At 54.9% G+C, this 10,171-nt stretch overlaps 4 protein-coding genes across 4 annotated transcripts; 1 reads left to right on the top strand and 3 right to left on the bottom strand.

The window, feature by feature from the left end:
• Positions 1-101: 101 nt before the first annotated feature.
• P884DRAFT_270376 (uncharacterized protein) lies at positions 102-1,268 on the bottom strand (the record flags this gene model as incomplete). Its single annotated transcript, XM_069442340.1, has 2 exons — positions 102-479; positions 657-1,268. The coding sequence occupies 2 exons, from the start codon at positions 1,266-1,268 to the stop codon at positions 102-104; spliced, it is 990 nt and encodes a 329-aa protein (XP_069296713.1).
• Positions 1,269-2,551: 1,283 nt separating this feature from the next.
• P884DRAFT_278247 (uncharacterized protein) lies at positions 2,552-3,199 on the bottom strand (the record flags this gene model as incomplete). The annotated part of the gene is made up of 1 exon (XM_069443166.1): positions 2,552-3,199. One exon carries the CDS (start codon positions 3,197-3,199, stop codon positions 2,552-2,554), a length of 648 nt encoding a protein of 215 aa, XP_069296714.1.
• A 1,988-nt stretch (positions 3,200-5,187) lies between these two features.
• P884DRAFT_330257 (uncharacterized protein) lies at positions 5,188-5,798 on the top strand (the record flags this gene model as incomplete). The annotated part of the gene is made up of 2 exons (XM_069445675.1): positions 5,188-5,262; positions 5,393-5,798. The coding sequence occupies 2 exons, from the start codon at positions 5,188-5,190 to the stop codon at positions 5,585-5,587; spliced, it is 270 nt and encodes an 89-aa protein (XP_069296715.1). The 3' UTR covers positions 5,588-5,798.
• Positions 5,799-7,205: 1,407 nt separating this feature from the next.
• P884DRAFT_260551 (cytochrome P450) lies at positions 7,206-9,823 on the bottom strand. Its single transcript, XM_069441466.1, has 3 exons — positions 9,324-9,823; positions 8,619-9,134; positions 7,206-8,462 (listed from the first exon to the last, which is right to left on the bottom strand). Exons 1-3 carry the CDS (start codon positions 9,506-9,508, stop codon positions 7,523-7,525), a joined length of 1,641 nt encoding a protein of 546 aa, XP_069296716.1. The 5' UTR covers positions 9,509-9,823; the 3' UTR covers positions 7,206-7,522.
• Positions 9,824-10,171: the final 348 nt, after the last annotated feature.

Here is a 10,171-nt window from a genome sequence, read left to right on the forward strand (position 1 = left end):
AGAAAGAAAGAAAGAAAGAAAGAAAGAAAGAAAGAAAGAAAGAAAGAAAGAAAGAAAGAAAGAAAGAAAGAAAGAAAGAAAGAAAGAAAGAAAGAGCCAAATTACGCCGAGCCTATGTTTTCAAGGACCTCCTCAATCAGGTCGAAGATCTTGTAGCGAAGCCTGTGCTCGGCCTCGACGGCGATCCAGCAGGTGAAGGCGATGGCCTCTTCGGTGAGGCCGCCCGAGTGCGATCCCTGCAGGTTGAGGTGCTTGGTCAGCTTCTCGGGCAGCCCGTAGGCGGCGTCCGGGCCGGCCGACCGGACGGCCTCAAGGACGGCGGCGGGCGGGGGCGCGTCGGCGGCCGGATAATAGCGCTGCAGCGTGCCGAGGAATAGCCGCTTCTTGTTAGGCGGGCGGCCGAGCTTCTCGGACCGTTTGCAGGATGCCCACCGGTCTTTCTCAAAGGTGGCGACGATGTTGTTGTCTGCGTCGACTAGCTGGGGACCCGATGAATGTCAGTTTGGAATTATTATCATGGCTTTGGTGTTTTTTTTATTCATTTATATATATATATATATATATATATATATATATTTGCTCCTTCTTCTCTTCACCTAATAATTATTGCCATCATTACTTGATGGAATTCTTTCGTTCAGGGGGAAGTGCTTCACCTTAAAGTCGTGCGACACACCCTTGAGCCCCCGAAAGGGCCCCATCTGGAAGCGCCGAGTGCCCTTCCACTGGTATCGCTGCCCGCCGAGATCCCACTCGAGGGCGCGCCCGAGGAAGCCGGACCGCTTCATCTCAAAGATGGCGACGAGCCCTCGGACCTCCTGCGGGTCCTCGAGTGGCTCCGGCGTCGGCTTCTCGCCCTGGCAGAAGAATTTGCGTAGTTTCTGCTTGCGCTCGTACTTTTTGCGCTTCTTGGCGCGTTCCTTGTTCTGGAGCACCTCGGCCACGCCGTCGCCGATCTGGATGTGAAACCTGTTCCACATCTTGGTGCGCAGGGCACGGCCGACGGGAGTGCTGAGGCCCGAGTACTTGGGGTTATCTCCGCGGTAGAAGACGGGGCGCCATGAGTTGTGGTGTTTTTGTGGTACGGGGTTGACGACAAAGAACTCGGCGGCCCGGTCGGGGTTCTCGTGCCCAAAGAAATGCTTGCGCCCGAAGGGGAGGCACCGGTAGAGATTTAGGGTTGAAGACGGAGGAGGCTGCCCGGACCGGCCCTGATATGGCTTCTCAGGAGCACTGGTGTCGTCGTTGCTTGCGGAGTTAATATTCATCATTGGCTCTGGGAACGATGCGGCGGAGGTGAATTCGGACCAGGGAGGGTCAGGAGCCGCATAATTACTCCGTATTATAAATCGTAATTAATCGAGAACTCGCTGTCGCACCCGTTGGGAATGGCGCCCCTCCCCATCGGGCAAGCGTTGCGTACGACCAGCAATTATGCTCTCAGAAACCCAGTAGCACCTGCAGCATGAATAGAGTCGCTGGCCTCCGACGTCCCTCTTTTGTTTTCTCGACATTCTCCTCCCTTTCCTTCGCTCGTGCCCTCGGCGCCTGCCCACTCAATCTCACCTAATTAATTATTAGTTAACATCCCCCCCAGCATACGCCCTAATTAATACTCATTTTGCCCATCTGCATATGGATAGACCCCTTGTTGACCCTCTTCTAGTGTCCTTATCTTACTCGGCACCAACGGTTAATTAGCAGCAGTATACTCCTTGAACGGCGGTATTCTCGCTTAGATTCCCCCTACTTCAACGGTCTCTTCAACTCCTACACACCCACCACCTCCGCCGGCACCAGAGGATACAGGCGATCCTCGGTCTAATTAATTAGTGGTACCGAATCGCCGTAGAACGACCCTGTCGAAATCTTTAGCGATGAAAAGTCTGACAGCGACGATCTTGACGACGCCTAGCCTAACATAACACTTGAATCTAGCAGTGTTGCTAGGATAGTTATAGGCTTAGATTTCTTATCTGTAAGTGGACCATAATGCTGACACAATTGGAAGCAGGAAACAATGCAGACGCTGTTCCTAGTATATTAGTGGCAGCGGGCACGCGCCCCGGCCTTCGCCTGCCGGTTGGGCGCCCTACAAAGACGAGTCCACATCGAACCACGGGTATTCTTCAGAGTCATTGTGTGCATCTCAACCTCTCCTATACGCGGAGGAGGCCAATCAGTTCCCACTTCCCACCGTGAACTCAACTACACGGGGAGGTTCTGTCGATATTAGGGTCTCGGGTGTTGTAACAAACCCGGTCAGACAAGTCCTCTGAAAGGGTCTAGCGGAGGTAAGGGATTTAACAAGAGTCTGAGGATTCGGTGGAGCCAAAATGGTCACAACGATTAGATCATTCCCCACAATGATTGTAATATTGCTATTAGAGATCCCGTGGTTCCATTGCTCATGAGAGAGTTTCCAGAGCTCTCCCGGGCGGTAACTATATAATTGCTTGCCATCTACCGAGGTCCCTTTGTACCCTGTTCTGCTCGTTTCGTGATATACTTTTCACAGATCATTCCTCCGATCTATCCAAGCCCCCCCCTTTCAAGGAGCAGCGACGCTCTTCCCAGTGCCGTACTGAATGTTGAAGACCGAATCGGGCAGGCGCCCGTTGGTGGTGCCGAGCTGATGCGGGCACGTAGGCTGGTTGCTGACAGCGAGGTTGAGACTGCACTGCTCATCCCAGCCCCAGTGGCAGACCGGGTCCTGGATGTTGAACAGCTGGTAGTGCTGGGCGACCCAGCTGTTGGGCTGGCCGAGGCAGCTGGCGACGTAGTTGATGCTGTTGGAGGCCGAGAGCGGAAGGCCTCCGGTCTTGAGGTGCTCGAGGCAGTTGTCGGCCGAGACGGTCTCGATCTGCATGTTGACGGCGCCGCCGGTGATCGGGTTCTGCGCGGCGCTCTGGCCGGTCTGGAGATAGGCCCAGGCGTCGTACGAGATGTCGTAGGCTCCGCCGGATTGGTCGATGCGCAGGAGGTCGACCGAGCGGCCGTTGTACGTGACGCGGACGCAGATGTTGTCGCAGTCTACGGCCATGGGCCAGTAGGCCACCCGGTTGGTGTCGATCTTGCAACCGAGGACGCCGACAGAAGAGCTGTACATGTCGTGCGGCGTGATGCCGCGAGTTTCGCCAGAGACCAGCGTGGCCAGCCCGGCCAGCCCGGCCAGAAGAAGAGGGGAGAGCGCGGGCATGTTGTCGATGCTGGGGAGCTGTGATACCCGTGAAGGTAGGAAGGTAGGTAGGTAGGTAGGGAGTATTAGTTCGAAGAGGCTTTGGGACCCTGATATCTGCACTGGAAGGCGAGAGTGCTGGATGATGGTGCGGAGGTTGAAATATCGCCAGGAGAACCTGCCTTATTATAAGATTTAGGTGAAGCACACCTACCCCAAGCTATGCCACTGTGGAGGTATGCTCAATCCACCGGCCCTGCTCTCGTGAAGCAGCCATCCCCGGCGTGAAGCCTGTTGTTGCCCAGAGTGGATCACCTGGTGGTCGTCGAGAAATCCTTCGGCGTTGCCGTTGGCCTTTGGGACAAAGAACTCATCCGTAATCATATTTTCACTCGGCATGGCACTCGGCAGTAGCAGTAGCCTGCCCATCAAGGTAGGTGTGAGGGCATTTACTGAGATACCACAACTGGCCGCGTTGGAAAGTGGAGCTCGAGCATCCGGGGGAGTCTCAGGGACTCGTGCGCGGTTCAGGGGCTGGCATGCAAAGTTCCCAAGGTTAACGTTACTTCTATCAGCCGCCGAAGAGGGAGGAGGGAGGTAGTAACTAACTCCGTAGAGGTTGGCCAAACGAACAAGCTTCAGAGGATGTTTTTTTGCAGTCTGTCTATCACCCGCACCGTGGCTGCGGAACTTTTTACGCATACACTAATACACTCACAGACACACCTCAAAACATCCAGTAATTACCTCCTCCATGCTTCTGTGCCTCATACGCAAACCCAATGTCCTCGCCTCACACTCACGAGTCATTACTTCCCCTGTAGCCGACACGGCATCCTCATGCTCCTCGGCATTGGGCTGCACCACCGGCTTCCTTCTGTCAGTCTTCCTCCGCGGAATGGAAACGGGGAAGGTGAATATGATGACGGTGGTGGTGGTGGTGGTTTTGGTGCTAGTCGACATGCCGATCCCCAATCCTTCGGTACGGTTAAGATCCACGTGTACTGTAAAAGGGAAGAAGTGGTACGTTATAACAGGGGCAGGGGTCTTGTGAATGTTTTGCGTCGTGGGCTGGCTGAGGAAAGTTATGGTGGCGTGGGGGGGGGGGGTTTTCCCGCGAACATCTCCCGAGTGTAACGCGCTCCCGAAGGAAGAGTTTGACTCGCTAAGGTGGTCCCGGTCTTATATCGGCGTTTCGCTCCTGTCTATTCATATTTGGCAGGATGGACAGTTGCAGCGCAATGTCCCTAGGCGGCTGTACTCGCAAATGTCTGCCTACCGGGCGCCTACCTCATCTCATATCTGAGGTCAGTGCTATATAGATATATTAGATCACATTTGACAGTCTGGGAATAGGTAATTATCAAGCCTTTGTTGAACCACCACCAAAGCAGTGATTTCCATATTTTTCCATCCCTTCCTACACACTTGCTGTGATGGCATGAGTAAGCACCTTGCTAGACAGCAGAGAGATTAGCTATGTGACCTTGGGCCCGCCGCCGAGGGAACGGTTTCTGAAGGACCCGGTGAAGTCCGACGGCCGGGGCTAGACCGACGACCCTAACGGCGGCCCATAGCTTCTAATTGGATGAGGGGTCTGTAGATCTAAGTTAGCTCTGCTGTCGGCCCCACGTGGGACTGTCCTGCAGGTACACTACACTACTGCGCATCTGTAAAGTGATTAACCTGCCTAATTGGTCTTGCGTCGCTGCTGCTCATTGGCGAAACAGGCCTGACTCGCCGTTCTTTGCCCCGGATTTCGGGCAAGGAACCCTAGCCCAAAACCCGAGCTTACGAAACAAAAAGAACAAAAACTGACCAAAGTCGGCGGTAAAGTCGTGTGGACTTTGCGGGAGGCCACTGTGAGGATCCCTGTTTGTCTACGCGTCAACCCGTCAACCCGTCACAGCTCACCACAACAAGCTGAGCCCAGGCATATTCGAGGCCAAAAAAAAAAAAAAAAAAAAAAAAAAAAAAAAAAAAAAAAAAAACGTTCGCAACCACCGAAGATGAAGCTTCTCTACCTCAACATGCTCAAGCTCGACATCGCCGCTATATCAGGCTTCCCTACCATCACGATACACGTCTAGAACACCAAGGCGGCAATGCTCCCGCCCGACCTCCTGAATACCGAAATGCTCATCACCTAGGCCAATGGCCCCACCAACCTCTCGTTCGCCGCCCAGAACCTGGCCCGGCTAGCCCTAGATCTAGTCGCTACCTGCGGGGTCAACCGACGTACTCGCCACCGGCTTCGATACAGCCCACGTGCAAGTGACGACTGGGTCGGGCCTGCGTGACCGCACCGTGACCGAGCACACCCTCGGCCTGCTGCTCAAACGCGACCTGACGCTTCTACGAAATGCGCGACTGCCAGGTGCCGCTAAGCACCCGGTATATATTGAATAAGGAGAAGTAATTATATTGAGCTGGTGGCGACCCTCCGCGCCACAGCTATACACATTCCAAGCGAAACCACTGTCTGGTCAGATGGGAAGCAGTGTTGTATGTCTGCTACGTCTGTTTCTGGTTGTTGTTAGACCTGTCCGTCTAATTAGGCAGACAGCCCCCATATGTCTAATACACATGATCAACACGTACATATCCGGAAAAAAAAAACGCACCATGTGCCCCTCTGATCACACCGAGAGGTCCCTGTCCCAGTTCAATATATAATAAGTTGTTAATGTACCATAGGCAGGGGAATGTCAGTAGCCAAGGACGCGCTGTTTAAGGCTCTAGAGAAAGGCGAGATTAATTAGAGGTGCCGCGCTGGACATGTTTGAGTAGGAGCCGCTGCCCGCGGGGGAAAAGCTATATAAGGCCCGGAATTTGATTTTATCGCCTCGTATAGTAGGTGGCAGGCCGCCGATTGTGGAGAACTTGAGGAGGTTCCTGGCTAGGCAGGAGCTGTGGAACCATTTGAACGTGGCTGCGTACCTAGAAGGGCTAGAAGTCAGGCTAGGATGCCGCAAATGGCTGGAATAGCAAGGTGCTTCGGTTGTAATTCCCCTCTTTTTTCTTAAACCTGACTAGACTTATAAATATTGAGAAAGGATCTAACGTTAATCTAGGTCACCCTGCTGGAACAATAGATCCTGGTTCTCTCCGTCTTCGTTCTCTTCTCATCCTTTCCTTTCTCATTCCTAGGACACAAGCATCTACCTTTTGTCCCCTCTGGCTCTCCCCCGGTTCTTCGTCTCTTTTCGGTTGGCAGATAACATTGGGTCCGTGACCTTTGGAACGTGGGTAGCTAAGTGATCCGATTTACACTGCGGCCAACGACCTACGTGAATCGACCCCCATCCAGACTTCGTTTTCAACTGCCGGATAACGCCTCTGCCTTTTCCGAGAACCGGTTTCACCTTTGAAGGCTGCCGTATGGAAAAAAATGTCTTCGTGACCGTATATTCCCTAGGTTCGCTGGTGGAGCGGCGGCATATGTGGCAAGTTGGCATTTTGCAGGCAGGATTCGAACCCAAACGGCGGGGAGGTTGTGACAGATATACGTGTGTGTGTGAACAGATCGCAAGCGCGGGTATCTTCGAATTCGAGTGGCAAGTGGAGTTCGTCACCAACGGTACGAGAGTATAATTATTCATAGCTAAGGCTTGTTGGCTTGAGGTTTCTGGTTCACAAATTTCGCTAGGGAACTGTGCGACGGGTTCCCTAGCTAATGGAATAATAACAACAACAACAATAACAACAACAATAACAACAACAGTCCCTACATACCTCGAGACTCGGATTGATCCACATCGCATCGTTAGAGTCATTGGCTTGGACTTTGATAGAGGCGTAGTAGTGATCCTGCCGAAGCATGTTTAATCACCTAATAATAATAGTGCTTCGTGCGCGATAACACGATGGGGTAGGCCCTTGCCTCCAGAGCGACGGATCTAAGGCCCCCGGTATCAACGGACGCCTTGAACTGAGCTGGCCAGGTATGCAACATACATTTCAGCCGGCCCGACTAGTACTGTTGGCACCAAGTCAACCGTACGGCGCGACGGCTGCCGCCTGTAGGTGGTGATGAATGGTGGTTGTCTTTGTATCAGCTTCCAGCGCTGCCTCCCAGCGCCGTAATTAATAACCCCTGGTTCCACAACAAGGCCCTCTTTAGGATTCTGGAATCCTCCTAGTTCCCCCTTCTTTTCGCCCTTCCATAAATGCTGCCTGTAGTATTTACGGCATCCGCACATACCCTCAAGCTTTCTTTGTCACGGATCACGTAAAGCCGTCGACGGGATCCAACAAAACATGCTCCGGTCACATTGGGTTTCATACATGGCGACTCTTCTTCCGTGGTCTTCTTTGCCATCTCTTACAATTTTGATTCGTTAATTACTCCTTGGGCGCGGTGGGCTCCCACACAAAGTTCCAGCTCGTTACATGCGCCAACTCCTTCCGCGGCCGGATCCTGACCCGGATATCGTCGACCGGCGTCAGGATGCTCGTCGAGATGTGGTGCCTCTTAGCCGGCATCTCCCACCGGCCGTCGTCCTCGCACGGCTCCAGGTCGAACCTCAGCACCATGACGACCAGAACGCTCATGATCTCGCGCAGCGCGAGGTGCCGCCCGGGGCAGAGGGCGTTGCCGCCGCCAAAGGTGCGCCAGGCCGAGGCGGGTATCTTGCGCTCTTTCTGCCTCTCCGGCAGGAAGCGGGTCGGGTCGAAGGAGCGCGCCGTCGGGCCCCAGACGGCCTCGTCGCCGTGCACCGGCGCCGACGGCATGCCGAGGAACGAGCCCGCCTTGACCAGGTAGCGGCGGCCGCCCGCGCCGCCGCCCTCGTCGAGGACCGTGTCCCGGAGCACGAACCGGGCCGACGCGCTGTTGCTCTGGACCCGGAGCACCTCCCTGACGAACGACTCGAGGAGCGGCAGGGCCTCGGCGACCTCGCAGATGTTGACCGTCACGTCTGCTGCCGCGGCCTGGGGCGCGCCCCCCGGGAAGACGGCGGCCTCGATGCCGCGCCGCAGCTCGGCCAGGAGCGCGCGGTCCGAGTAGGCGTGGCACAGGGTCCAGCCCACGGCGGGCGCCGTGTTGACGAGCAGGGCCGTGCAGACGCCGAGGTCGAACCGGGCGATGTCCTCGTCGGAGACGCCGTACTTCTTGTTGACCTCGTAGCGCGCCTTGATGAGGGAGGATGCCGTTTCCAACCCGCCCGAGGCGTAGTACTCGCGGAAGGCCCGGAAGAACCGTTTCCGGCCCCGGCTCCCTCTGGGTGCGAGAAGATCGGGCAGCACCATGAGCCCGAGAAGCGCAAAGTCCCTGTCGACCGCCCTGGAGCAACGCGTTAGAGTATGTAATTACTCGAGTAGGTACATTCTCGCGCAGGACCAAAAGAAAGGGGGGGGGGGGGGGGGCAAAGGAGGGAAAGAGATATTATTAAGATAGGGAAGAAAAAAGGAATCGAACAGCAGAAGAAGAATTACCTACCAAAAGCTCTCCGCAACCTCGGGATCCCTGAACGGATTCTTTTCTTCGCCATAGACGGCGTCGGTGCCGGCCCTCGTCATGAACTGGCGCACCCACCCAAACAGAGGAACGCCAGCGCCCCCCTGGGCGGCGGCATCGCCGGTGATGGAGTCGATATGGGTGGCCGCGCTCCGCAGCGCGACGCGCACCAGGGCGTCGAGGTGCTCACCGGGGGCTTGCGACCGGTGCATGGCCGCCATGGTCTCTGGGCGCAGGCTGCTGCTGCTGCTGCTGCTGCTGCTGCCGTCGGCACCTGAGCCCTTGGCTTCCTCCTTCTCCTCGAGCAGGTCCTCGGACAGCAGGCGGACGCTGTGCTCGCTGCCGGCCAGGATGCGCTTGCCGAACTCGACAACGTAGGGGGCGAAGGAGACCACCTTGGACCGCCGGTCGCAGGCCGCGATCAGGCCCGGGGACGTCACAATGTACATCTTGCCGCGGGGCACCCCGAGCGTGAAGATGGGCTGCTTGCACTCGTCTCTTCGGGAATGTTAGCGTGGGTTGGGTTGATTGCGAGAATGGAAAGTCAGGATGATCCTTAATTAAAGGGGGGATCTCCTCTGTGAGGAAGAAGGGGGAAACTATTAAACGAAAGAAGAACAAATGAAAATGAAGACGAACATGAAAAGAAAAATAACAAAAAAAAACGAAGGCTCGCCAAACACATACGCAATCATCGAGTAATACCTGGTCCCATGGCGTAGCAGCCCGATTACATGGCCGATCAAGGGAATCTTTGGCCGGACCAGCGGCGGCTCTTGGGGGTCGTGGGGAAGGTTGAGAAGGCGGTCTAGGAGGAGGAGGACCAGGGCAACTACTGCTGCGCCGGCGATGGGCACTAACACGAGAGCCATTTGCGGATGCTGTGACTAGGTATCTAATTGAATATTTCCTGGCCGTGGATTGTGACCGAGATCAATGAAGGAATTAGGTCAATAAGGTTGGTGGGTAATGATTCAAAGAACACAAGAACATGAGATGAAGACCAGGAGGAATGAGACAAGAAATTGTACCACACTCCGCTTTGCTGTCTGAAATGGAGGGTTCGGAGTTGAGATGGGTGAAATACCTTCAGTAAGGTAGCTAGAGGTAGCTAGGTACGGACGTACACACTTACCGAAGTGGGTAATTAGGTTGTGAGGTGATTAATGTATCAAGCAAGGGCTGATTCGGAGCCGTCGAGGGCCTGCAGGTTCAGCCAGCCTTACTTCCAGTACTGGCCAGTGCCAAGGGCATCGCCAAACGCCCAGCTCAAACGACTCAACCTATGAGCACGTTTTTGTGCTCTGAAACGCTGCTTAGCGTCGGGTACTTGCATTGTGGCGGCCAGCGGAGGGGGTGCTGCGGCACAGCAGTTCCACTTTCACCACTCTTCGTCAGGTCCTGCCTTAAGGTGCCCGAGCTAAACTAAACTAAGGTATACTTGTAATCACATTACGAGGGATGTATTTACGAGGATGTATGGAATTCGTATCGTACCGTTAGCGCGCTTCAGGCTGTGATGATGGGCAGCATCT

This window comes from Thermothelomyces heterothallicus, assembly GCF_042370625.1.
Source record: "Thermothelomyces heterothallicus CBS 202.75 unplaced genomic scaffold P884_scaffold_14, whole genome shotgun sequence".
Classification (NCBI taxonomy): Eukaryota; Fungi; Ascomycota; class Sordariomycetes; order Sordariales; family Chaetomiaceae; genus Thermothelomyces; species Thermothelomyces heterothallicus.